This window comes from Rhinatrema bivittatum, chromosome 1, assembly GCF_901001135.1.
Source record: "Rhinatrema bivittatum chromosome 1, aRhiBiv1.1, whole genome shotgun sequence".
Taxonomy (NCBI): domain Eukaryota; kingdom Metazoa; phylum Chordata; class Amphibia; order Gymnophiona; family Rhinatrematidae; genus Rhinatrema; species Rhinatrema bivittatum.
In genome coordinates this window covers 297,830,750-297,858,087 of record NC_042615.1, presented here as the reverse complement: position 1 = coordinate 297,858,087, position 27,338 = coordinate 297,830,750, and the positions used below count along the sequence as shown (strand labels likewise).

General features: G+C 43.9%; 1 protein-coding gene across 2 annotated transcripts in view; it reads right to left on the bottom strand.

Moving 5' to 3' along the window:
• PAPSS1 (3'-phosphoadenosine 5'-phosphosulfate synthase 1) overlaps positions 1–14,051 on the bottom strand; it is a 215,050-nt gene extending 200,999 nt beyond the window's left edge. For both annotated transcript variants that reach the window (XM_029596800.1, XM_029596803.1), the window contains exon 1: positions 13,617–14,051. In XM_029596800.1, the coding sequence (XP_029452660.1) occupies positions 13,617–13,673 (57 nt within the window). In that variant the 5' untranslated portion in view covers positions 13,674–14,051. The remainder of the gene's footprint in view (positions 1–13,616) is intronic.
• Positions 14,052–27,338: the final 13,287 nt, after the last annotated feature.

The window sequence follows — 27,338 nt, the reverse complement described above, 5'->3', positions numbered from 1 at the left end:
ATCCCAACAAGGGGACAGTCCATGAAAATCAAATAGATTTCAAACAAATTGCAGAAAGTACTTCTTCACTCAGCAAGTGACTCCGGAGGCAGTCAGGGGACTCTCACCCCGCAAAGGAAAGTGGGAAAGGCTGAAGAGACTCTCTGGTCCATACTTGGGAGTTTCATGATCAATGTTCTAAAGTGGGAAGAGACAGCAAAATCTCAACTGGACTCAGCGGATAAGACAGCTCACTGTCTGCGTTTACACAGGGTTTGCAATCTGGTTGATGTATTAATGAGGGGTTTATTGTATTTTACAATTTTTACTTACAGTGGTTACATGAGCGGCTCGGGGGATGGGGTCAATGCTCTTATGATTACACGGTTACCCCCTCTTGCTGCATGGGCAGCTTTGCTATTGAGGCATAGCAGACAAAATGGGGAAAGGGTCAAAGTATTGAGTCAAAGCATAGATCGAATGCCTAGTACAGGGAAAGCAGAATGGCATCATGCACAAAGGTATCCCTGCTTTTATAGCTTATCTTCCTACTTCTTTATATGGATTACCCATGATTGAGCAACTTTCCATGCTGTCCCTGAACGTCAAGGGGCTGAACACCCCCAGAAAGCGACAGCTTTTGTGAGTTGAAGTAGTAGGTGCAGGGGCAGTTATAGTCATGGTGCAAGAAACACATTTAAGAAAACACTATGAATCATTATTGCAGTGGTCCCTGTATCCCACCCAATTATTTGCAGCCACGACAAAACAGGACAAACATACTGGTGCTGCCATTCTATTACATAGAGACTTTCAAGGAGTTGTACATGACCATTTCTCCGATCATTTGCCAGGTTCTTGTGGCCTGGTTTGGCCTCTGTTGGAAACAGGATGCTGGGCTTGATGGACCCTTGGTCTGACCCAGCATGGCAATTTCTTATGTTCTTATATGTGATGGTACAATTTGACTTGGAAAATATAAAATGTACCCTGGTAAATATATATGCTCCAGTGCAAGGTCAAGCCCAGTTTTACTCAGAGTTGCGTCACTATCTGCAACAGACAGTGGAAGGCCATTTGATATTGGCTGGAGATTTTAAATTTAACGTTAGACCCCCAGGTTGACAACTCCAAGGGTGGCGGATCTAGAATGGGTATAGCAAGGGTCCAGCTAAAAGAGATTAATGAGAAAATGGAATTTATTGGATATCTAGAGGTTTGTTCCCCCACAGCCAAAACTACACCTTCTTCTCCAACCCGCACCACTCATACTCTAGGCTTGATTTCTTCCTCATTGACAAACTCTTGCTATCCCAGATTATAGAGGTACATATAGGACAAATCACCTGGTCAGATCTTGCGCCTGTAGAACTCACTTTGAAGGAAACATCCAAAAGGGAGGGGGGGAGCAATTTTGGACCCTTAATAATACCCTGCTGGGGGATGAACAGTATTGTATGCAATTAACAGGGGAAATAACCAATTACATTGATCTCAATGCAAAGGAGGATATTAACCCCTCTATGGTATGGGAAGGTTTAAAAGCTGTGATTAAAGGCCGCTTAATAGCTCAAGCGGTATTTCTTAAAAAAGACAGAATAAAGAAGCAAAAGCGGTTATAGAAGGAGATACAGGAGCTAGAGCACATACATAAAGCAACGCTAGCAAAGGCCTGCTACAAAAAACTTCGGATGCACTGCAAGCCTTAGAGTTGGAAAAAACAGCATTTCAGTTACAGCAAATGAAACAGGAAAGATATGAAATGGGATAACAAGGCCAGTCGCTTATTAGCTCACCGCTTGGAAAAAAAAAAAAAAAAAAAAAGAGTGGCCCAACGTCAAATAGTCAAAATTAAAATTGGAAGGAGGCAGTATATTGACACAGCCTAAGGAATTGAGACAAAGATTTATGGATTTCTACGTGTCCCTCTATTCAGCGGACTTTCAGATCCAATCAGTCCAAATAGAGCAGTACCTCAATAGAATAGATATCCCTCAAATATCTGAACTTGAGAGGCAATTTTTTGATAAAGATATTACAGGTCTAGAGGTACAGCAGGTGATTAAGGAGCTAAAAATTCATAAGGCTCTGGGTTTAGATGGATATATGGTTCTATTCTAAAGATTCTCAACCCAAGTAATACCTTTACTCCAGGAGTGGTTTAACTCGCTAAAGACCGGAAATTCCCTCGCAAGTGCAACTGTAGCTGGGATCTCTATCTTAGCTAAGCCCTGGCGGGATCCATCCCTGTGTGGTTCAAATAGGCCAATCTCCTTGATTAATATTGATCTAAAGATTTTTGCTAAGATCCTGGTGAACAGGATGAAGCAAGTCCTGACCAAATTGGTACATATGGACCAGGCGGGCTTCATCCCAGGCTGCATGACAGCAGATAATGTGAGAAAAGTAGTGGATCTTGTATGGATGGTTAAGGAGAAAGGGATCCCCGCAGTGCTGCTTTCTATGGATGCAGAAAAGGCCTTTGATATGGTCCATACCTATTTAGTTTATTGAGGAAAATGAATTTTGGAAATTCCTTTATGGCTTGGCTACAAAATCTGTACTCTCACCCCCAGGTGCTTGTTAAGGTTAATGGCATATATTCGGAACCTTTAACCATCCAATGAGGCATGCAACAGTGGTGCCTGCTCTCGCCGCTCCTATTCGCCTTATTCCTGGAGCCCCTAGCTCATAGCATACGAACCTCAGGGGCTATTCACGGGGTTCAGACATGTCGTGCAGAGTATAAAATTGCCATGTTTGCTGATGATGTCTTGCTCACTCTAACTCAGCCGATGACATCACTACCAGAGACCATAACTGTTCTCCAGGATTTTAACAGGGTTTAGGGGTTCTGCTTAAATCTTGAAAAATCTGAAGTATAAACTTGAATATGGGGGAGGAGCAGCAAGCTAGATTGCAGGCACAGCTTCCCTTCAAATGGGCTAAACAAATCATAAAATATCTAGGCATCAGGATTAGTAAGAATTATGTTGACTTGTTTGAGCTGAATTATAAACCTCTCTGGCAAACATCATCAAAAGAATGGAGACGTGGGACTCTTTCACTCTCCTGGTTTGGTCAGTTGGCAGCTGTGAAAAAGAATCTACTCCCCAGATTTATACATTTATTCCAATCGCTCCCAATACCTATAGCTATGTTGAAATGTTGGCAGAAACGTATATTCTCCTATATTTGAAAACGAAAGCCACCAAGGATATGGAGGGATGTAATGGGAATCCTTAATCTTCAATGGTACTGGGTGGTGGCCCAGCTGAGTGCCATCATCGATTGGCATAGGGACAATGAAATCCAAATATGGGCTAAAATAGAGCAAGAATTGGTGGGGGAATGTGTCAATAAGGTCTATGATCTGGCAGCCCAGGGAAACCTGGCCGAGAGCTCCTACAACGCGGTTAACATTGGATATATGGGAGAAATGGCGAATACATTTTGTAGGAACACGTCGATATTTCTATAGTACAGCCAATAATTATAATACTAAATTCCCGGCCGGTAGAGCGATGACAAATTACAACCCTTGTTGCTCAAAGGCATAGTCCGGTTAGAACATCTCTGAGGACTACAGAAATTTCTCACCTTTCAGGAACTACTAGAACAATACCAATTAAGCAGGAGGGAAATTGTTCATTACATGCAAATCCACCATACTGTGATAGCGGAAAATATAGGGACAGAGCTTAAACAAGGGAAACCACAACTAGAGCATTGGTGTAACAAGACAGATGGTATGACAGGTATTATTTCCAATCTTTATGGGTTCCTCAGCAACACGAAGCGGCTCAAGGCTCCATATGTGGAAGCATGGGAAAGGGATTTGGGTAAACCACTAACCACAGAAGAATGAGATTTGATATTTCACAATACCAGATGCAGCTCGCTTTCCACCCTATTGTAGGAAAACAGTTACAGGGTGCTAATGAGATGGTATCTAATGCTTGACAGACTTCATAAGATAAACAGCAACGGCGAGCAACACCTGTTGGAAAAATTGTGGTGAGAAAGGAACTTATATGTGGTGGGGGTGCCTCAAACTGAGACAGTTCTGGAAAGAACTTATCCATTTTATCACCACCATCTTAGGTCTAAAAATACCCTAGCCCCAGAACATTTTTTTTTTACTCAGTTTGCCACCGGATGTCCCCGCCACACAATGGTTACTAGCTCATCAAATTATACTAGCGGCTAGATGCGAACTTGCCTTGTTCTGGAAAAAGACCGACCTCCCTACGATGGAGGATGTGGACACATGGCTAGGGCAAAATTGCACATTGTATAAATTAACTGAGAAAAAAAAAATCACAGGCTTGCCCAGTTTCTATAGGGTGTGGGACCCTTACATAACATGGAAGAACAAACATGTAAAGTAACTATAAGAGAGCAATAGGGCTACCTATGGGAGTGCATGCGGTCTGCATATGTCTTCTGGAAAATGTATATCATCATCTTATTTACTAGGTCTTTGGCAAAGTAAATGTAATGTTCTCAGTCGGGGTGGGGAGGGGGTAAGTTCTGTTTATATAGGAAAATTTATTGTCATGTAATCGCTAATGTTCTGTACTACTTATTTGTGATGGCAAATAAAAATTACAATTAAAAAAAAAAAAAAGTGTGCCACATTTTACTTCAATATCACATCTGTCCACTGACTCCTGAGAAAGTGCAACAAAAAACATGCCCCAGAGGAAAGCATGGTATAAACCAGCTCCAGAAAAGCTACTTATTTACAGTGAATATAGAAGGCACTTTATAGATGAGAAATAGTTGTACTACAGAATAAATCCATATTTGCAAATGCCAACACAGTTTTCTTTGCACTGAATCAAAATGTATTTACTGAGTGACTGTTTTACTGGTATTTTAATGAAGACTGGAAAATCCCCAGGCACAAGGATTCTGAAAAATCTTGATGCTCGACCCAGAGCTCAAAATGGGATAGTCCAGTACATTTCTGCACCACTTTAAGTGGAATCAGTGTTACCCAGCCATCAAAGGAAAGTACAGGGATGATACAGGACCTCTGCTCTTCATCCCTCCCCTCTCCCCCTGCCAGGATGCAGTAGGGTCAGTGTCAGACAAGCAGCATATGCTCCTGTTCCTTCCAGCTGCTGTCCCTGCATCCCACCTCCGCACCTAGGGCCAGATATTCAGAGGATTTACATGCATAACTGGGCTTACGCGCGCCGGGCCTATTTTCAAAAGGCCTGGCGACGCGCGTAAGTCCCGGGGCTTTACTAAAGGGGCGGGGAATGGGCGGGGCGGCCCGTGGGCAGGATGGGGGCGGGGTCAGAGGCTCCAGGCACAGCGGCCATTTGTTGCTATGCCAGGAATCGTGCACCGGCCCCAGGGCTGAAGTAAGTTTTGAAACAAAACCAAGAAATCAAAAAAGGTAGGGGGGGAAGGCAGTGCAGCTCGGCGCACAATTGTGCACCCCCTTGCGCGCGCTGACCCCCATTTTATAACTTGCACGCGCACCCTTTTAAAATCTACCCCCTAGTGTGTACTTCCATTCTCAACAGGGTATACTTAGGGAGGGTAAAGACACAGGGACCAGGAGGAAGGACTCACTGTATTCGCTTGCTACCGCCTAAAGACACTGAGCTAGCTTCAGCTTGATGGAGGTAAAATTGGGGATTGTGAGGGGTAGGAAGTGATTTCAATTGTTTTACTCAGCTTGTTAAAACTTGCTGGTAGCACCTATGAATTTCTAATATTTTTACAGCCCTGCCATTACACTAGTTCCTCAAGTAGAAGGAACTTTTCCAGTTCGAAAATCATGATATGACTAATGCTAGGGAGAAAATTTAGAAAAAAAAAAAGTGAAATAACCCAGCAAAGAGGAGATGATCAGAACACACAAAAATAAGAGGTAATCAGTAATAAGTTTCTTTAAAAAAAAAAAATCCCAGATTGGGTCCAGTGGCAGCCAACATCTTCCACTTTTCCCAGTGAGGAAAAAGAAGCAGGTACAAAGTCATTCTAGGTGTGTGTGTGGGGGGGGGATGGGGGGGGGACCTAGCTGAAAATCATTACCACTGATGCTAACCCACCAAAACCTCTGGAACCCACCTTAAAAGAGGGAAACTCCTCAAGTCAGACCAGGAAGAGTCTAGGTGAATGCACCTTTAGCACCAAAAAGGAATGCTATTAGTAATATAAAGCACGAAAGGGCTAATATATCCTATCACTGGGTTTAAAACCAGCACTGCAGTATATACCCCTCCCCCACCAGCAAGACTGTCCCGGGAGAACTCAACCTCATTAGATCTTGGAAGTGAAGCAGGATCAAGAAGATCAGGCCTTGCTACTATGGATTGGGGACCAGGTGCAGTGGCAAACCTCAGTAGTATTCTGCCAAAAAAAAAAAAAAAAAGGTACAGGTACTGGAGTGGGGCTTTTATCACCTACCCCTCAAAATGCAGAAACAGGAAGAAAGTGATTCGGATACAAAAGTGCAGCACACAGTGCAAATGTAGCCGTATTGTTCCACGGCAGGAGGAGGGGAATCTTCTGCCACAGATTATTTTTAAAAAATGTCCACAAATGTAAAACACTTCTGAAATTCATAGGCCCTTTATAATATACACCATACAGAACACATCTTGATGTGCAAGAGAGTGTTGCTATCCACAAAGTTTGGGCTATTAAAAAACGCCAGCCTTAGTATAGTCATCTTCTGGTCCTCTCCCTCCCAGTCCTAGTTATAACGGATTTGAACATCTTGTGTCAATAGTTATTACCTTATTTATTTCCATTTGCTATTCTGCCTTTTCCTAGGGCAGGAACGAGACGGATCACAAAGAAAGGTGCGACTTGTAGTACACAATGGATGAGGTTAAGGAGGAAAGGACAAAGAACATACAAATGGGAACCAAAGAATGCAGAACTGTACAGGTAGCAATACACTGTGTACACAGATTTCATAGCACAGAGAGGATACTTAGCAATAAAATAAGCACATAAGAGTAGGATACTGTTTCCAGAGTTAAGGGAAAATACTTAGCAGTACAATGGGTGGAAATCAGAAGGCTTGGCTAAACAATCAGGTTTTGATTCTCTTTCTAAAGGAAGAGTAACAAGTTTATTTATTTACTTATTTAGACATTTTATATACTATTGTTCCATGTATAGATCACAATGTTTTACAAAGTAACATTCATAATTATAACTCTACAGACAAACAATGATTGCTTACAGAGGAGGTATTCATAGACAGACTAATATTTATCAAGTGAAATTTTTTTGTACATATTAATGATTGATCTAGTACTTAGGGCAAGGATTATTGAAAAATTAAAATGAAATGATAGTTTTCACATATTAGTCAATGGGTTGTTTAGAGAATCTTATATTCCCTTGTTTGATTTATTCTTCATGATTCGATTATCTTTTGTCCTTATCATCTTTGTGGCTCTATATATTCTGATGTTTTTAAGTTAATGTGTAAATGTTTTTGAATAGCCATGTTTTTAGCTCACATTTAAATTTCTTTCTATCTGTTAAAATACATAACGTCTCAGGCAGAGAATGCCAGAGCTTTGGACCTGCTATGGAAAACACACGATCTCATATTTGTGTCACATGTGTGCCCTGTGTTGTGGGAATAGTCAATAGTCCTTTATTTTGAGATCTTAGTGTTTGCTGTGGATTATACGGTTGTAGTGTCACTCCTAACAGACCGGTGTTATTGGAATGAATGATGTTGAATGTTATCGTTAATACTTTATAGTAGTTTCTGGATTGTACTGGTAACCAATGCAGAGACATAGCAAGGGTGAAATGTAATCATATTTCCTAGATCCTAATATGAGTCTTGCCGCATCATTTTGTAATAGTTGTAGTGGTTTTAAGTGACATGCTGGAAGACCTAGTAGTAAGGAGTTACAGTAGTCTAGGTTTGAGAAGATTAGAGTTCACAATACAGTATAGTAGTCCTGAAAAGTTAATAATGGTTTCAACCAATGTACTTATCCTGTCTTGATTAATTTACTAATGTGCATTTTCATTGTAAGGTTCATGTCTAGCTGTATACCTAAATCCTGTACTTGATTTGGGAGATTAATTTGAAAATTACCCAGGTTTAGGGCAGGTGGTTTAACTATAGATGAATTTCTCACAGCCAAATGATTTAAGTCTTTTTAGGGTTTAATGTTAGATTAAGTTGCAAACGTTCTTGTTGTATTGCTTTCATATAGGTAGAGAGTATCAAAGCTGTATTTTCGAATGATCTGGAGAGTGGGATGTAAAACTCTATGTCATCAGTGTACAAGAAGAAAGTTATTCCTAGATTCATCAGTAATTTACACCGTGGAAGCAGGTAAATATTGAATAGTGCTGCTTAGAGGGCTGAGCCTTAAGGGGCACCTATATCACACTGGAAAGTAGAGATGTGGTTCGTTTTTTTCTGCCGGGTCGTTTTTTGACTCGGATACCTCGTGGTAAATTTCGGGTTTTCTCGTTTCGTTTTTTGAAAAAACGGAACAAGGAAACCCGAAACCGGGCCAAAAAACGAAACGGCAAAGGAAGCTTAAAAAAAACCCACCCCAAGCATTTAAAATCCGTTTTCTACATAAATACAAACTACCCCCCCCCCCCATCCCGATCCCTCCCCAAGACTTACTAAGTACATCCCTGGTGGTCCAGCGCGGTCCCCGGGTTCCATTTGCCCTCCATGCCCGTGGTAATTCAAGCCGTGCTCTTTAAAATGGTGCCGAATAGCCTCTGAACTACCATGTCACAGGGGCTACCGTGCCATTGGTCAGCCCCTGTCACATGGCCATCGGCGCCATCTTGTGCTCCTGTCATGTGACTGGAGCTGACCAATGGCGCCGAAAGCCTCTGTGACATAGTATGGGCAAAGGCTATCGGCGCCATTTTGATTACTGGCAGCCGACAACGAAATCGCTTTCGGACCCCCGCTGGACCCCCAGGGATTATTGGCAAGCCTTGGGGGGGTCAAGAGCCCCCTCCTGACCCCCCCCCAAGGCTTGCCAATAATCCCTGGGGGTCCAGCGGGGGTCCGAAAGCGATTTCGTTGTCGGCTGCCAGTAATCAAAATGGCGCCGATAGCCTTTGCCCATACTATGTCACAGAGGCTTTCGGCGCCATTGGTCAGCTCCAGTCACATGACAGGAGCACAAGATGGCGCCGATGGCCATGTGACAGGGGCTGACCAATGGCATGGTAGCCCCTGTGACATGGTAGTTCAGAGGCTATTCGGCACCATTTTAAAGAGCACGGCTTGAATTACCACGGGCACGGAGGGCAAATGGAACCCGGGGACCGCGCTGGACCACCAGGGATGTACTTAGTAAGTCTTGAGGAGGGATCAGGATGGGGGGGGGGTGTTGTATTATAGTTTATTTAAATGTTTGGGGTGGTTTTTAATTAAAAAAAAAAAAAAAAAAAGTGTCCCTCTCCCCATGCAAACCCAAAAAACGAAATTTCCCCGAAATTTGGGGAAAATTCTTTTCGGGTTTCGGGGTCTCCAAAACCACAACGAATTAGGAAAGTTCGTTGTGGTTTTCCTAATTCTGGTGATAAACGAACCACATGTCTACTGGAAAGTATCGAGATATATGGTTGCCCAGTTTGACTTGGAATGTTCTGTTAGACAGAAGAGAACCATCTGAGGACCTTGCCATTGATCCCAATATTTCTCATCTGTTGTTGTAACGGGTGATGGTCCACAGTGTCGAAGGCAGCCGTTAAGTCAATTAGCACAAGACAGTAAGATTCATCTGCGTCAAGTTCCCTTTGTAAGGCCTGTGGGATATTGTTCCATAAGTTGAGTGCAAAGCAACTCACAGGCCAATACAATACTGTGCACTGGCCACAGAGCACGGCTCAACACACGATTGGACAAGCATTTTGGATGCACGTCCATAACCCCCAATGCAAAATGGGGGTTTGCGCATCCAATAGAGTGAGCAGCTAATAGTGTTCATCACATGTAAATTCATGTTGATGAGGCTATTATCTATTATCTATTTCCTCCAATGCAAAAAAAAAACAATGTGCGCCCAATGCAAACATTTTTACTCAAAAATTAACACCTGTCCTGGAGCAGGAATTAATTTTTGAGAAGCCCAAAAATTGTACAGAAAAGCAGAAAATACTGCTTTTCTGTACTTCCTCAACCTTAACATCATGGCAATATTAAGTCAGAGGAACTGAAAAAGTAGAACTGTCAAAATAAATAAATAAATAAATAAATAAATAAATAAATAAAAATAAAAAGCATGCCAGAGGGCAGGTTAAGAAAAGGGACACTTGTAAAACTGAGTGCCCATTTCCCTAACCCACTGACAACCACCACTCCTGGGCGCCTGCTGCTGAGGCGGCACTAGGGGCACACAATTTTCTTTTTAATGCGGCAGCCCATCTGCTTTTGGCATCAGGTGCCCCAGAGAGGTCAATCGGCGTGCGTTGGGTGAGCGGGCGCTCAAATCTTGAACACCTGTTTTCCACGTGCCGATATTGCATTGGCCTGTTTATGTTCAAAGCCTTGCGGAGGCTGGTCTTGCTGTTGCTAGTGAAGGAGCAAATAAAAAGAGCCCATTGGAAGGACTGAACCTGCCTCCCTTGGGATGTATGTGGGTTATGCTGGTGCTGTTTGATTGAGGCATTTGAATGCAACAGAGTTACTTTCAAATTCACCCTGCTCTCAATGGGAAGCCAATAGACAGGTCTCACCTGGTCACTAGACTTGGCCCTCTGCCAAATGCCTCACTGCTGTATTTTTGCAACTTTTGGAGGAGCTTGAGGCTGTGCTGTGGAACACAGTGGTACAGGGAATTGCAACAGATAATGCAGCTGGTGATCAGGGAGTGAACAAAAATGGTGGCTCGATCATGTTTTTCAAAGAATGTATGTAACTATCAAAAGTTGATGTTAATGGAATAATGTGGCCTTTACCACAGCTGAGATGTGGGTTTCCTTTGACAGCTGGTGGTCCAGATAGACCCCTAGACCACGCATATAGTCTGAGGGTTGGAGGATGAGTGTAACAGAGGTTATTGGGATTAACTTATCTAAGGAAGATCCAATTTGGATGAGTTAAGTTTACATTTGTGATCACTGGTGAGAGCTTTGAAAATAAAACAAACTAAATAAATATATCGTCTTTTAAATTGGGCAGACAACAGTTGTTGTGTCCTAGTAGGCTCAGGGCCCCAAGTGTGCCTGGTTTACACCACTGGTGTTTCTTCTCCCTCTTTCCTCTGCTACAGAGTCTCAGTTCTGGAACAGGAAAATAACACATTGGCATCACAAGCACAGTGGTCTTCAGCTATAATTGACAGCAGCTAGAACCCAATGTGGCTCCTAAACCAGCAAACAGCTATAAAATAAAGGACTGATGCCTGAGGATGGGGGATTTGTATTTTGGGAATCCCATCAGCTAATCCATTTCCTAAACCAGTGCTTCTCAACAGGTGTGTCGGGACACACCTGGTGTGTTGTGAGGTTCTGGGAGGTGTGTCGCAGGGCCAGCAGATGGCTGCCTCCTTATCTCAGGTGGGAGTTGGTTGACTTCTCTTACATTGGGCCTACTCTCACTTCCTTCTCTTCTTTCTGGCCCAGTGGGAGGCTGTTTCCTCCTTCACCCAGATCAGAGCGAGACATTGCCAGCTCCTGCTGTTCTGGGCCTGACGGGACACAAACTTTATCTTCCCCGGCTGAGTCTGGGAGTGATGCTGCTGCTGATGATCTCTTCACCCTGTGGAGGGTGAGGGAAAGGATGTTGGGAAGATGAAGGTGGAACGGAGAGGGAGTGTGGGGGGGCTGTTGAGCAGGAAGGGGTGGGAAACAGTGGGCTGACATAGCTGGGCAGGCAGGGAGATGGGATGAAGGGGGTAGGGAGAATCAAGCAGGGGAGAGAGGGTGCATAGGGAAGAGGATGTGGTGGGGGGTGGGGGTTGGTAATGCTGGGCAGGGATGTGAGTGGATGATTGAAAGGGAGTAACTGGGAAAAGTGAAGGATGATGGAGGCATGAGGGGGAGTGACGGGGGCGAGAGCCATAATCTGTCAATTTTGGGAATGTGCATTTCTTATATCTTTGCTTAGTGTAGGAGGATTTGTATTTCCGTTTCTAGCTCTCCAATTTTGCACTGCATGCAGAGTGGCTTTTTGAAAATGCCATTCCAGTTTGTGTCTCCACATTTCTAATTTGTGGTCTTTTATTCTGCATTTGGTGAAGGTTGGATCTGTATTTAGACTTAGGTGAGGTATTTTACTAGTAGGTAGGGGTTTGTATCAATCTTCTTTGTTGCGTTTTCTCATTCGCAATAGGACATGCATTGGTGCTGCACTGATGCCTTTTCATAGGAAGGACTACTGCTGTTTGAATTCTTGGAGTAAGTGTTGCAATGATATTTATTTATATTCTTTTATATACCGAAGTATAGAAGGGTGCCTTCACTCCGGTTTATGGAAGGTTTACTACACAAGTACAGAGTTGGGGGGGGGGGGGTTGTTCAGTTTTTTTGATTTTTCAATGTGCCTGGTGGTAAGGGAGTTTGTGTTTCTGTTACTGAGATAGCACTGGAATCAGAATATCTTTTTTATACAGCGAGTTGTATTTGAAATATTCTTAGTTCTGCTCTGCATCCATTGTTTGAGGATGGGGAGGGGAGGTGGCAGGTGTGGTTCCTGTGCATGCAGAGTATATGTTTACATTTACCCCGTGTTCGGTGTGTCCCGCCTGTAAGCATTATCTGCCAGGTGTGTCCCAAGAGAAAAATGGTTGAGAACCACTTTCCTAAACTACAGTCAGCAGCCAGGAACAACGGCAAAAAAAAAAAAAAAAAAAAGTAAGGCTGTTCTCCTTAACAGAATGGAGAAGTAGCCTTGTGGTTAGAGCAGTGAACCAGGGTTCATATCCCAATATCTCTCTTTGTGACCTTGGACAAATCACTTCATCCTCTATTGCCTCAGATAATAAACTTAGAATGTAAACCCTCTGCAGACAGGGAAGTACCTACAGTATCTGAATGTAATCTGCTTTGAAGAGCCTGAAAAAGCAGAATATATGAATAAAATGAATAATAGCCTAAAACATTTTATCACACTAAGGAGAGCAGAAGTGGAAGTGTACGCCTCCAATCTGCCACGTAGCATCTCTGAGGCCTGGCACATTTTGGACCACCCCCTGAACTCCAGCAATATAACGAAAATAGCAGCAAGCCTAAACTTCCAAGGGTATGAAAAAACGGGATTCCAAAAACCTCCTTTGAACGCTGTGCTGACAACGAAACGGAAAATGGTGCCGCCGCCCCCCCAAAAAAAAAAAGAGGTAAGAGCTTCCAGGCGTTCTTTTTCTGAAACGGAAGGAGTTGTGCGCTCAGGATCATTTCGGATATCCATAAGCAGTCTTCTTCCCCAGGAAGAGATGGAATGACTGAACATTAAAAACTGGAGCACCGCCCTCCTCCTCCTCCAGCTCCATCAGATCAGCAAGCAAGGGGGCAGTTATCCCTGCTAACGGGGGCACCCCTTCCACCCACTGTTCATGCTCGCAATAGCCCCTGGGAGCCGAGCCGCTCCGGCTTACGACCCGGGACGAGAATCCCCCTTTTACCACCTCCGTAAGGCGGAGGCGAGCTGCCCCACTCACCCAGCTCTGCAGCTTGTTGCTCAGCTTCACTTTCTTGCTCTGGCCGTGGATCTCCATGACGAGACAGCCCCCAGCACAGGCGCTCTGCTCTGCTCTCCTCTCCGTCACAATCCCGGGCCCGGCAGAGGCGAAGGGGGGGGGGGGGGGGGGTGGGGGGGCCGGGCCGCCGTAATGAATGAAGCGGAGGCGTTGCACAGACTGCTCCCTCCCTCGGCTAGGGGGCGGGGCGCTAATGTTGCCAATTTAAGCCATGTTGTCGCTGGGTCTGGCAACTTTGTGTACCCGAGGAAGCCTTTCCAACTGCGAATTTGCAACAGGGAGCTAGGGTGGCTACAAAGCCAGAGGCTTTCTCGCAGCTCAAAAATGTTCCATGGGGATCCCCCATTGAGGGAGTATGTCTGGAGGTAAAGTACAAGAGAGCGAGGGCTGCGCTGGCTTGAGTGCCGCACGAAAGTGCCAGCGAGTAAGTTCTCCTCTGACGAGGGTGTGACGTGCTGGCTGGCACCGCCCACACCCAACCCCCTCCCCCTCCCCCTCAAAGCAGGCAGGCCGGCTCAGCTGCTGGTTCGCTTCGCCTCCCTATGCTTTGCCACGTTAGGGAATCTAATGAGGTCATAAGGAGAAAGAACCAGTCACAGCTAGGAGAAAAAAATTAAAATATAGCAGGTGCTGCAACTTTATCGTCATCCTATGCTATGACAGACTAATAGCAACAGAAGGAAGATCACAAGAGGAGAGAGCTGTTTTATTATCAGTATGTATTTATTTATTTTTGCTGTAGGGCCTGAGGGACTTCCTGCATCTTGCAGGGACTCTTTCTCCCTGAGCCTGGGATTCCGGGAAAGGCTGCTCGTACCTTTCAATCTCTTCTTTGTCTATGACAAAGTACCAAGTGATTGCCAGTTTATTTTCTATGGATTTCTTCGGGGCAGTGGGTTATCCAGATTGTTGCTTTTAAGTATTTACTATACATGTTTGTATTGTAAGTGGTTAACGCTGAAGAGATCAGCTAAGGATTCTGCTCTTAGAGCTCAGCAGACCCGTGAGTCACCTGCTAGTGGAGCAGATGCTTTCTTTTCTGTCCGCGGGAGCTTATTTACCTTATTATTGCTGTCATACCTGTAGCAATCAAAGGGATTTTTTTAATGTTGATATTTTAGTGAGTCCAGCCTCCCCCCAGCAGTAGAAATGCTTGAGGGGATAGAGGACTGAGACGGGTTTGTGTTTTGTAATGTTTGAAACCGTATCCTGATGTAGCTATTCTCCCCAACCAATAGGAGCTGTTGTTGCTGGCCTTGAACTGGGGTCTGCCTGGTTTTAGGGTTGGGTTTCTTATACATAGAGCCACAGTCTGGCTGGCGAGGTTCAGGTGATGAGTGTTTAGGACACAGGCTCATGCAGCAAATGGGAACATGCTGCAGGGCGGGAGGCATAATGGATGTCAAGTATCCTGCCTGACTGCAAAGGGGAGGGGGAGGGGGGTAGTGATTCTAAGTCACTGTAGTGTGATAAGGAGCAGTGGTAGCACCAGCATGCGCCAGCATGTGCATACTGCTTACTGTATAGGCAGCTGGCTGAGCCCAGTAACAGGCCAATGCAATATCATGCGCGTAAAAAATGTATGTTCAAAGTGGATTTACATTTTGTGAATGCGCATGCATCCACCTCTCCTGGGTGCTTGATGCAATACACAAATCAGCTGCAGCACTAAAAAGGAATTTGTGTGTCCCTAGCACTCTGCATTAGGTGCATCCACAACAGCCTGGCCAGAGATCTCTCCCCATCTCTCAGCAAGGCTGTTCCCAATTGGCCCTTTTCACTGACAAATATCAGTGAAAGCACCAATCAATCCCCTTTCAGGACAGCCTCCTGAAAGAGAATTGGTCCATTCACTGACATGTAACAGTGAACTGGCCAATCAACAGTAAGTGAAGCACTGAATAAATTAATATTAAGTGCCCTGTGTGTGCAGGTTACCAAACGTACACTCAATTTATGAGTGTACGTTTTATCCCGCAGCAGCTAATTTACTGGCACAATATGCATGCACAATATACATGGCTCTGACCATGTATATTGCGGGTGCATATTGTGCACTCTGAAATTTTTTTTTTATGTTGACTTTTTTTTGCATGGTGCATACTAAACAGGAGGAACCACTGAAAATAATTTTTTTTTGTTTTTAATTTGAGCCCTTGATGCGCAGGAAGATTTTACGCACCTCGGATGCACGGGGATTTTTTACATGTGATGAGTGCTATTAACTATGCGCGAGTTTGGATGCCCATTTTGGATGCACTGATCCCCTTATTGCATCAGGGGCTTTGGGTGCACGGCCAAAACGTGCGTCCAAGCACTCATTAACCTGTGCGCTAGGCTCAGCACATGATATTACATCAGAAGAGAGAGAGTAAATCTAAGTCACTGTAGTGTGATAAGGAACAGTGGCAGCACCAGCATGCACCTGCACATGCCTACTGTACAGGCAGCTGGCTGAGATCAATAAGTGTGCACAGCCCAAGGAAAGAGATGAGGGAATCTGACACTGGCTGGTGAGTCCGTGCATGTCAGGCTTTGAGCTAGTTTTGTCATTTTCAGCAACGTTCTGCCAGTATCTGTGTGGTGTGAGACCACAGGAAATGAAGAAAACAGTTCCTGGTTCAGAAGTTAAATTACAGCACTGCCTTCTGCTTTTGCTATGAAGCTATTGAAACTGCTCAAAGGGGGCTGGACTGGAGCCTGGTGATATTTCCTGTGACTGTTCAGGACCCAATTCTCCTTTTATTTTGATAAGAGTGGGGTAAAGCAAAGGAGAGTTACTGAGTGAAAGGGTACAAAATAAGGGGACCAAGATAAGAGGTAATAAAACTTCAATCATTTAAATAATCTCTCATTCTCACCATTGACGTGCATCCTCACTTTAATATTATTAAAAGAAGATTAAGAAATCATTTCTCAGTCAAAGTACAAAGAACTCCTTTCTGCTGGTAAGAAACGCTATCCTCTCCCAGTCAACAGAATGTGATCAGACTTGGGGATTCTTTTTAGTTTTCCCTTTTCACATATTTATTTTGATCTGGTTTAATTGCTATGTTATTAGTATTCTTTTTTTTTTTTTTTTTTAATAGTTTTGCTTTTTATCTTACTTTTTCCTTTTCCCCAGCCACTTCTTTTGCTGCTGGATCTCGGTCATTTGCAAATGCAAGTCAGAAAACCATAAAGAGGATGACTACCCTCTGGAAACAGATGTCCTAGAAGATTTTAAAAAGAATGAATGTTTAATCATTTTAAAATCCCTTCTTCAATATTCATGCTGCGGTTTTAGCTACTTTTTACCCAATTTGAAGACTTTTCACATAAGAACATAAGTTGCCATACTGGGTCAGAGTGAGGGTCCATCAAGCCCAGCATCCTGTTTCCAACAGTGACCAATCCAGGTTACAATAGGTACCTGGCAAGACCCAAACATTAAATAGATCCCATGCTACTGATGCTAGTAATAGCAGTGGCTATTCCCTAAGTCAACTTGATTAATAGCAGTTTATTGACTTCTCCTCCAGGGACGTATCCAAACTTTTTTTTTTAAACCCAGCTACACTAACTGTCCTAACCACATCCTCCAGCAATGAATTCCAGAGCTTAATTGTGTATTGTGTGTAAAATAATTTTCTCCAGTTTGTTTTAAGTGTGCTACCTGCTAACTTCATGGAGTGCCCACTAGTCCTTCTGTTACACTGGTAAACACATTTCTGGGAATATTTAGTTTCTTCCACAACCTTCGGTGAAACAAGTAGATTTTAACAAGCTGAACACAAATATGCATTTATAATGTCTGTATCACGTACTGTTGTTTGCTAGAAAAGTGCAATATACATTAAGCATTGTTATGTGTCTGTAGCGGCATAAGCTATAATGGCAATGTTGGCACCAGAAAACAAAACTAAAAATGTTTTGCTGCAGATTTTCATTTGTAATCACTGTCCGACGCTTCGCGGATAAGAGTCCAACAATAGTCACCCAGCATAGAGGGGTTCCACTTGCCTTGATACCATTTCTCCATTATTACAATGTCTTGATGAAACCTTTCACCATGTTCATCACTCACAGTGCCAAGGATGTCTGAGAAGAAGTCCAAGTGGGAATGAAGAAAATGTATCCTCAATGACATGTTATACTTCATCAATTTGTATGCCTGAAGCAGATTTTCAACCTGTTCGACAGTCTACTGCCTTATAGTTGCCTAGAAAGTTACAAACAGCATGTCCACACAACACGTTCTGTACCTTGCAGAAGACCATCAAAGTGGCTGTCCTTCATCACAGCTTGGATTTGTGGGCCAATGAAAACACCTTCTTTTATCTTGGCCTCACTTATGAGTGGAAACATTTGCTGCAATAATCAATAATCATTGCCTTAACGAAGTTTTTCATCAGCCCAAGTTTAATGTGCAAAGGTGGAAGAAATATCTTACTTGGATCCACCAATGGGTCATGCGTAACATTCTTCTGCCCTGGAACCAACGTTTTGTGAAGAGGCCAGACTTTTCTGACGTAATGCGAATCTCTTGCTCAACAGTCCCACTCACAAAGGAAGCAACAATACTTTGTTAAACCAAGCTGCAGACCCAGTAGAATTGCAGCTACCTTGAGATCACCACACAAATTCCAGTTGTACCTCGAGTACTCAATGTGGTTCAGCAGTAACTGCATGTTCTCATGCCGTTCTTTCATATGAACGGCATGTCCGACAGGTATTAATGAGTAGATATTGCCATTGTGCAGGAAAACAGCCTTCAAACTTAAGACTGATGAATCGATAAACAGTCTGTTATGATAACGTGTGTTTTGTGGATCCTTGGGTGCTGTGGAGATAACCATGCCCACGGGGAGGAGCCCCGTGAGGAGCCACAGCACTGGGCTAGACTCGTACACACAAAACACAGGATAGTTCTTTATTAGACAGCTTGAAGATCTCCACCAGAGGTGGCAGTATGAGGCAGTCTGTGGTTGTAGTCTCAGGGACCTCGGCAGAGGGAGCCCTTCTCTCCTTGATGACATCAGGAGGTTCCGCAGCAGGTCTCCCAACAAGGAGATACTGTGGATGAGAGAGACTGAGAGTTAGAGTACTTACTAGATGTTAGCTGTTGGTATGCTGCGATTCCATCAGATATGTTGTAGAAGGTACAGGCACCGAGGCAGGGAGAGCAGGCCCTCAAGGAGCGAGTACCTGTTTCCTGTAAGGCACCTGAAATAAAGCAGAGGGCCCCCGAGGAGCGGGTACCCAGGTTAGCAATTACCCCGAAGGGCAGAGAGAGCTTCCTGTGGCAGCAGGGTAGCGTAGACAGGAACGGATTCAAGTCCTTGCTAACTCAACGAGCTAGCAAATCTGTGAAGGTAGTATACCCAGATAGCGTGACGTCAGCCTGAGGGAACGCCCTCAATGTTCATGCCAAGGGTGGTACAAAGACGTGGATTGCGCGCTCACTCTAGAAGGTACCTGGGAAGAGCAATGGCGGGAGGCTGCACCATAGCCGTTCTGGGGATGCCAGAGAGGTCGGCTTGTAGATGCGGTGGTAGCCATCTTTCCCAGGAAAGCGGGAGGAGCTGTGAATAAGGTGAGACAAACAGGGCGAAGTCATCGAGGACCGACGGACACAACACAGTCACCATTCTGTTGGGTCATGGTCACATCTGAGAGCACAAAACAATCCATTGACGTCACAGCAAAAACTCAGACTGTCTACTTGGTTGAAATATTTTGTCAAATCTTCATGACAGCTGCGAAATACTGAAATTTTCGTATCTAATGACAAAAGATTCCATCCTTGCAGCCTTGACCCAAGCAGCCCCACCTGACTCTTTGATAAAGCCAAATCTATGACTAGATTGCTCAGCTCTGACTGAGATATTAAATGAAGATCACTGGATGTTGATGGTACAAAGTCAGGATCAGCCGCAGCTTCTATCTGTGACTGCTCGACATCATCGCCTACCTCCTCATCAAGTGTCCACACCTCTGGCGGTTTTGGAACAGGAAGACTGTCATCATGCGGCACTGGTTTCATTGCCGATGCAATGTTAGGGTTCTCAATAAAACTTCCTGTTCTTTGAGTATCCTGACACATTCGTCATGCAGAAGTAACAGTCAGTTATATGATCTTTCTGTTCCCTCCATATCATTGGGATGGCAAATGGCATGGATGGTCGCGTACCTTTCTGCCAAGCTCGCAGACAACTGGTGCAAGATGCGCAACATATATGTGGAGCCCATGCTCTGTCCTGATCACCAATTTTGCACCCGAAGTATATACTCCTTTTCTGTGCTTTCAGGGTAAACGCACCACAGATGTAAAAAAGTGTCATGGCTATTACGACATTGGCGCGACATTTCATAAAGTACATGAAATTAAATCCACAAGCTTTAAACTCAACAGTTTTAGCGATACAATTCGCTCATTTACACAGACGTTGCATAGGAAGCTACTCATTGCTGCTGCTAATATAAGGCTGTGTCTTTATGGAAACAAGTTTGAATCTTGCAGCCGAGCTAGGACTTGCCCGAAAAGTTCTGGCATGATCAGGCAGTTTCTTGGTATACTTTTAAAAAAAAAAAAGTTAGTCTCTGTTACAGGTTATGTTGCTTATGGCCGTCAAAAATATGACATGAATTTTTAAAAATCATAAAAACTACTGTCCAGCAAGAAAATATATGTACGTGAGATTATGTTTTAAAATTTCACAATTATTGTAACACAAAATTGGCCGTTTCTCAAAACCTTTGCGTGATGTGCAAATTTCGCAGTCATATCTGTGATCAGCATAAACAAATCTAGTTGGAACACCAAAAAGCCTGAAGGAAGGAGAACCAAGATGGCTGCCGCATCGTGAGCACGGAAACCTTCCTGCTCCGTGGTTTTTTCCTTTTTCTTCTCTAAGAATCTTTGCCTATTGACATAATTTAACATTTTCATGCCTCACTCGAAAAGCAAGGCAAGGATTCGTGAGATCCTTACCTCGACTCCTGAAGCTCCAATGCGGCAAACCCGGTTTGAGGAGGTATTCCGTGCAGTGCAACACATACCGGAGAGCGTGGCCGCTGGCGTGCCAGACAGAGAGCGGCCGTCGGATGCCCTGGCCGAAGAAATATCATTGAGCCCCGGAGCCCCAGCGGTACCCCTCCTGACTTGCAGATCCCAATTTGTTGGGGAGATGAAACATCAGACAACACTGCCGAGTGTACTCGGAGTTACTCGGAGAGGATATGGGGAACTACCATCGACCGCGGGGAGCCCAGAAGAACATGGCTCCAGAGAAAACAAAGAAGAGACACGGCAGGAGGACTCAGCGAGGAGGAACCTCATGGAGACAAGAGATGAGGAGATCGGGATACATGTAGTATTGAATACAGAATTGTTAATGCCAGATAAAATAACTCTTACTGAAATCTGGAAAGTACTTGTAAAAATAAACACTGCTATGAATGACCTGACTAACGCTGTTAAACGTAATATGGATATAACCCAAAACCTGGAAAATAAGGTACAGAAAGTTGAAAAATCCCTTACAAATGCTGAAATGGAGATAAAGGAGGTAAAAGAAGTTCAAGCCAATTTAATAAAATCAGAGAACAAGGTTTCCAATAGGATGGACTTCTTGGAAAATGAAATAAGGAGAAACAATTTAAGATTTCTTAATTTTCCCAAAGCAAAATGGGCAAACTCAAAAGATCTCCTTAAAAGTTATTTGATCAATATACTTATCTTCCTGGTAAAGAAGTTCTTAAACAACAAGAAGAATGGGATAATACTGTATTTGATAATCTTACAGACTTTCTGGAGAAATCCTTTGAGGCCAAGATCGAAGCAAGAGCAACTTTGTGACTTTTATTCAGGCCTCTGATAAGGATAACATATTAAAATTATCCTTTAGAAAACAACAGTATTTGTTTTATGGTTTTCAGGTGAGAGTGTTTCCTGACATTATTAAAAAGACACAAGAAAAAAGGAAGTTTTTTCTTTTAATGAAAAATGAGGTGCTCTCTCGGGGAGCCAAATTTTTCTTGAGATTTGCCTGTAGATGTCTCCTGATATATCAAAACAACAGATATATTTTTTCAGATCCTCAACAACTACGTCTATACCTGGACTCACACTCTTAATTGTTCCCATGAGGTGCTGGGCAATGGAATAAAATGCTGCACGACAAGATAATACTGCCAATTCTTATTATGTTTTTCTTATGAACCACTTTTATTGGGTTCTCCCTTTATTCCTATAAACAAGTAACTAATTATGTTCTTTCCTATATTTAGATCTGGAGATAATATTACTCCTGTTATATTTGATTAATCATAATTTCTTAATTTCTTATGTTTAGATTTAGAGGGAGTATTACTCCATTTGTGTATTTCTAGTTCTTTTCTCATAAATACTGTTGTCATTGTATTGATAATGAAAATCTAATAAAAATAAAATTTAAAAAAAAAAAAGCCTGAAGGAAACAAAAACTTTGTTTACCAGTGTTATCTGAAAGTGTAAATAACAGATTCACATTTACCCGTTCTAATTCTCTCATGATTTTATAAACCTCTATCATAACCCCCCTCAGCCGTCTCTTTTCTAAGCTGAAAAGTCCTAACCTCTTTAGTTTTTCCTCATAGGGGAGTCGTTCCATCCCCTTTATCATTTTGGTCACCCTTCTCTGGTAGTTTTCTTCAAGTTGGGGTTAGAAACATTGGGCGAGCTTCTGAGTCCTGCTGTCTGCAGACTTGAAGTGGAGGGGGGAAAGCAAATTCAGAGTGCCAGTTTAGTGATTTTGTCACTAGATATGGTGATTATTTGACCCCCATGGATGTTTTAGACCTGTGAACCTGACAGGGAGCTAATTTAGGGCCTCATTTTCTAAAGTATCGCAGGCCTGCGATACTTTAGAGAATGAAGGGCGGGGGGCCGAAACGGGGGGGCGAACCTGCCCCAGCCGGTAGCGATCGCACCGTCGCGGTGCGATCGCTACCGGTTTCGCACCCAATAGCTCTACCATAGGAGGTGTAGCTATTGGGCGCGAACTCGGACGCTAAAAGGGCCTTACCTTTTCGTCGTCCGCGGAGTCTGCCCCGGTGACGCGCCGACTCCGCCCCCATTTTGGTATCGCGTGCGATCCCTATGGAAAATGAGGCCCTTAGATACAAATCTAGGGACTGTCTAACAACTTTAACATTTCCATCATTGAGTTCCCTACTTATAGAGCTTGTCTAGGAACAGGAAAGCATAAAAGAGCAAGACATCCTCTGGCTAGAGTGCCATTCTGACTGCCCCCCCCCCCCCCCCCTCAAAAAGGGCTCGGCTGGTTCATTCTCTCTTTCTCCATGGGAGCTGCTAGGGAATCCAATGACATCACAGCTCGGCTCTCTCTACTGGAAGGAACAAGAACAAATCGCAGCCAATGAAAAAATGCAAAACAGGAGCTGCAGCTTTATCAGACAGACTGACAGCAGCTAAAGGAAGAACACCAGACAAGAAGCAGGTGGTTTTGGGGTTTTTTTTTATCAGTAGTAAATTTGTTTCTTTTTTTTTTTTTTGGGGGGGGGGGGGGGGGTTGCTGAGACCTGAGAGACTTCCTGCCCTGACAACTGCAACTTGTGGAGGGGGGGAGGAATGACTATATCTGCAAGACAAACAGCAGCACTATTTCATGGGTGCCACTAGCCTGGCATTTAAGATCTGTGTAAGCTTGGAGAGGGGCAGCAGGCCCATCATGGATAAAGCCAGTCAGGACTGGATTTTGGCATGGGCATCATAGGCACGTGCCTTGGGCGCCTAATTCTGAAGGTGCCCAAAAAACTGCTGCACTCTGCTTTTAAGGGGGAGGGGAAGGCAGGAACCCCATGCCTTAAGTCCTCTGCCTATGTGCGCCATCTTAAATCCGGCCCTGAAGCTCGTGGAACCTATCATGAACAGCTGCGCAGGCTAGGGCTGTTCAGCTTGGAAAATAGGCAGCTAAGAAGGGACATGATAGAAGTTCATAAAATCATGAGCGGTGGAATGGGTAAATAAAGGACGGTTATTTACCCTTTCAAATAATACTAAAACAAAGCATTCTCCCTGCAACTAACAACCAGCAAATTCAGAACAAGTTGTAGAAAGTACTTTTTCACTCTGCGCTTTATCAAACTGTGAATCTGTTACCAGAGGAAGTGATCAAGGTGACTAGCATAGCGGAGTTTAAAAGAAGTTTGGCCAAGATCCTGGAGGAAAAGTCCATAAGACGTTATTAGTCAGGTAGATTAATGAAAGCTGTTGCTGTCCCTGGGAGTGAGTAACAGGAATTACATCTACATCAGGGGATCTGCCAGGTGCTTGCAACCTGAACTGGCCACTGTTGGAGACCAGACAATGGGCTCGATGGACCTTGGTCTGACCCAGCATGGCAATTCCTATGAGTGAGTGAGTGTCCGGGCAACTGAGGATACCGAGGGGAAAAAGGGAGTGTGGCTATTGCAGGCTTGAGAAGGACTAGCAATGAGTAACAAGAACTTTATCTGATGATGCTGCAGTGCCTGCTGGGGAATGGAAGCACTGACTGGGGAGGTCGATGCAGTAAAGTGCGCCCAGCCTAGCACACAGGTTTACGCACGTTTTGGACGCACTAGAACTAGTACCGGATGAAAAAGGAGATTAGCGTGTCCAAAACGCTTACCCAAACTACTGCATAGCCGATAGCACTCATCACATGTCAATTCTGTGTAGATGAGGCTATTAGCTACTCCACCTGAAGCAGAAAATTACAGGGCACCCAGCGCACACTTTTTTTTTTTTTTTTTTAATTAAAGATTTTTATTGCGGTAAGTACAATCAAACATCAGGAAAATACAGTGTACACCATCTCAAAAATCCAAAACAATACAGAGGCACAAAATACAGAGGAGTAAGCATGGTGTTCCACAGCAAACGCAATTTTGAAACTTTAGAACCCATAGAACCCTCCCCTCCCCCCCCTCCAACATGTCCTGTCCAGGAGATAATGAGAGTCCAAGCTAGCATAACTTGTCAAAGTTCGAAGGCAGTGCAGGTGTGTAAAACAAATAGATCAAAAAGGTCAAAAAGGTCGATTAAGGAGAACAATGAGATCAACCCCCTCAACCAGGGGTAAAAAGCAAGGAGCGCCAGGTAACGTAGGCTCCCCAAACCCGATGAAACGTGGCAAGACGATGGTACTTCAGAGCTGTGAGGCGATACAATAGACACGTCCCATCCAGACGCTTAAGTAATTCCTCCGACGTGGGTGGCTGGGGCCTCTTCCAATGATAAGCGATCTCCATTCTAGCGGCTATGCACACTTGGTATAGTAAGGTCTGGGCCGGGACCGAAATGCCATCCGTGACGCCAAATAAAAGTGCCTGCTCTTTAGTAAGAGAGCATGGAGCCTGTAGAAGGGTCGAAAGTAGTGTAGATACATAGGCCCAATAGGGTTGTATAATTGGGCAGTCCCACCACATATGGATAAATGTACCAGGCTGTGAACAATTCCGCCAGCAGTGAGGATGTACGCGGGGGAAATATTTGTGCAGACGTACGGGCGTCAGATGCCAGCGGTACAAGATCTTATAATTAGCTTCAATTATCCGGGAAGAGATGTTACCACGAGAGAGCTTAGAGAAGATCACCAACCATTCATCTTCAGGGATGTCTCTCTGTAGGTCAAGTTCCCATGCTTTCATATGGGAGTGTTTAGTAAATGAACCGGAGCCCAGAAGCTGATAAAGTTTAGAAATCAGTCCTCCGACTGGACGTGTGGATGTGCAATATCCTTCGAAAAGGGAGCGGGTGATGGACAATCCTCCTGCACGTTGGATATGCTGAAGAAAATGGCGTAGCCGCATGTATGCAAAAAATTCAGCGCACACTTTTTAACGCAGCAAATTTAACTCCAGCCCCGGAGCTGGCATTAAGTCAATCCGCGAGTCAAGGACTCATGATAAATTTAAAAATTGCTGTCCTCTGTGTTTCCTCAAACCTAGTATTGTTCTGACTCTATCATTGGTGTTTAAAAATAAAGGTATAATGTAAGGCTTGATGTAAAAAAAAAAAAAATTCTGGATGCAAACTTTACAGCACACTGTACACCCACCCTATACACACATACTGGACATGCACACTGTATATGCAGAATAGCAAGGGGCGAAATTGGCCTGAAGCCGGATAAAACTGATGCACATCTTTTTGCAATTCTGGGCGCCCAATGTATTTGAGTGCTAGCAATGCACAATTTTTCTCTAGCGCGTCCTTTTTAACACAGCACCTCATTTTAATACTGCATCGGGCTTCCAGGGGATGTGGATGTTAGCATTAGGTAAACGGGCGCTCAGTACGAGCGCCTGTTTTAATGCGCATTTTATTGCATCGGCCCCTGAGTAAGAGCATGAGCAACAGCAGAAGAGTATATGCCAGAGGGATTGACTGAGTGTATACCAGAGAAAAAAAGAGTGTGTGTGTGTGTGTATGTGTTGACAGAGCAATCAAGTGTGTGTAAATTGTGGTGTTGAACTATAGTTATTTTCTATTAGCCAATATATATCTCTTCACTGTGGATTACTGATTCTATATTGTATGCAAAAAAAAAATGTAATAAATAAAAAGGTTTAAAAAAAAAGTGTATGTAAGTGTCAGAGTGTGAGAGTGTGAGTGTCAGTCTGCAACAATCTTGGGGCACCCAGAACTAAATTCTCAGCTACTCTGGTGCCATCACATAGCAACATTGTTCTAGCTACTTTTTATCCTATCTGTAGACATTTGTCAGTGAGTCTAGTGACTTTCTTTATCTAGGACAATATGTGGCATTCCAAATCCCTGAGCTAGCAGGGGAGGTTCCCCCCTTGGAGTTTTGATGAGTTAGGGGGAGGCAGAATGTCATGGTGTTTCCATTCTGATCCTTGGTGTTTCCATTCTGATCCTTTCAGTGATTTGAAATGCTTTGGAAAGGAGCAGACGTGATAAAGGGTTTCCACAGAGGTATGACAAATACAGTGTCAGTAAAAATATTTCTAGAAGGTTGCCACAGCCTAGGAACCCTATCACCTGCCTCCTTCCCCCCAACTCCCCACCCTCACCCTCTCCTCAGCATGTGGCCCTGCCCCTAGGAGAGTGGATGGGAGGGTGAATGGCAGAGTGGTGTGTCTGTGGAATACACTCTCCTATTCGCACAACTCCCCATATGCTATTGCTCTCTACTTCTATCCCCTTTCTCACCTATTTCCTCCACCCCATCTCTCTTTTCCTCTCAACCCCCCCCCTACACACACTCTCTTGTCACTCAAAGTCCCTTTCCCTCCTGTCTCCCCTTTCTCTCACTTTGGCCTCCCTCTCATTTCCTTTCCTCTCACTCTCTGTTCCTCTCAAAACCTGCTTTCCCTTCCTCCTCTGCTTACCCACATCTATCTAGGACTATTTCTGCTGGCAAGGACTGTGGATGCTGCCAACACTGCAGCTCCCACAGACCCAGCGTGGAAAAGTTTCAGCTTGGAGAAGAGATGGCTGAGGGGGGATATGATAGAGGTGTTTCAAATCATGAGAGGCCTAGAACTGGTAAATGCGAATCAGTTATTTACTCTTTCAGATAATAGAAAGACTAGGGGGCACTCCATGAAGTTAGCGTGTGGTACATTTAAAACTAATTGGAGAAAGTTCTTTTTCACTCAACGCACAATTAAACTCTGGAATTTTTTGCC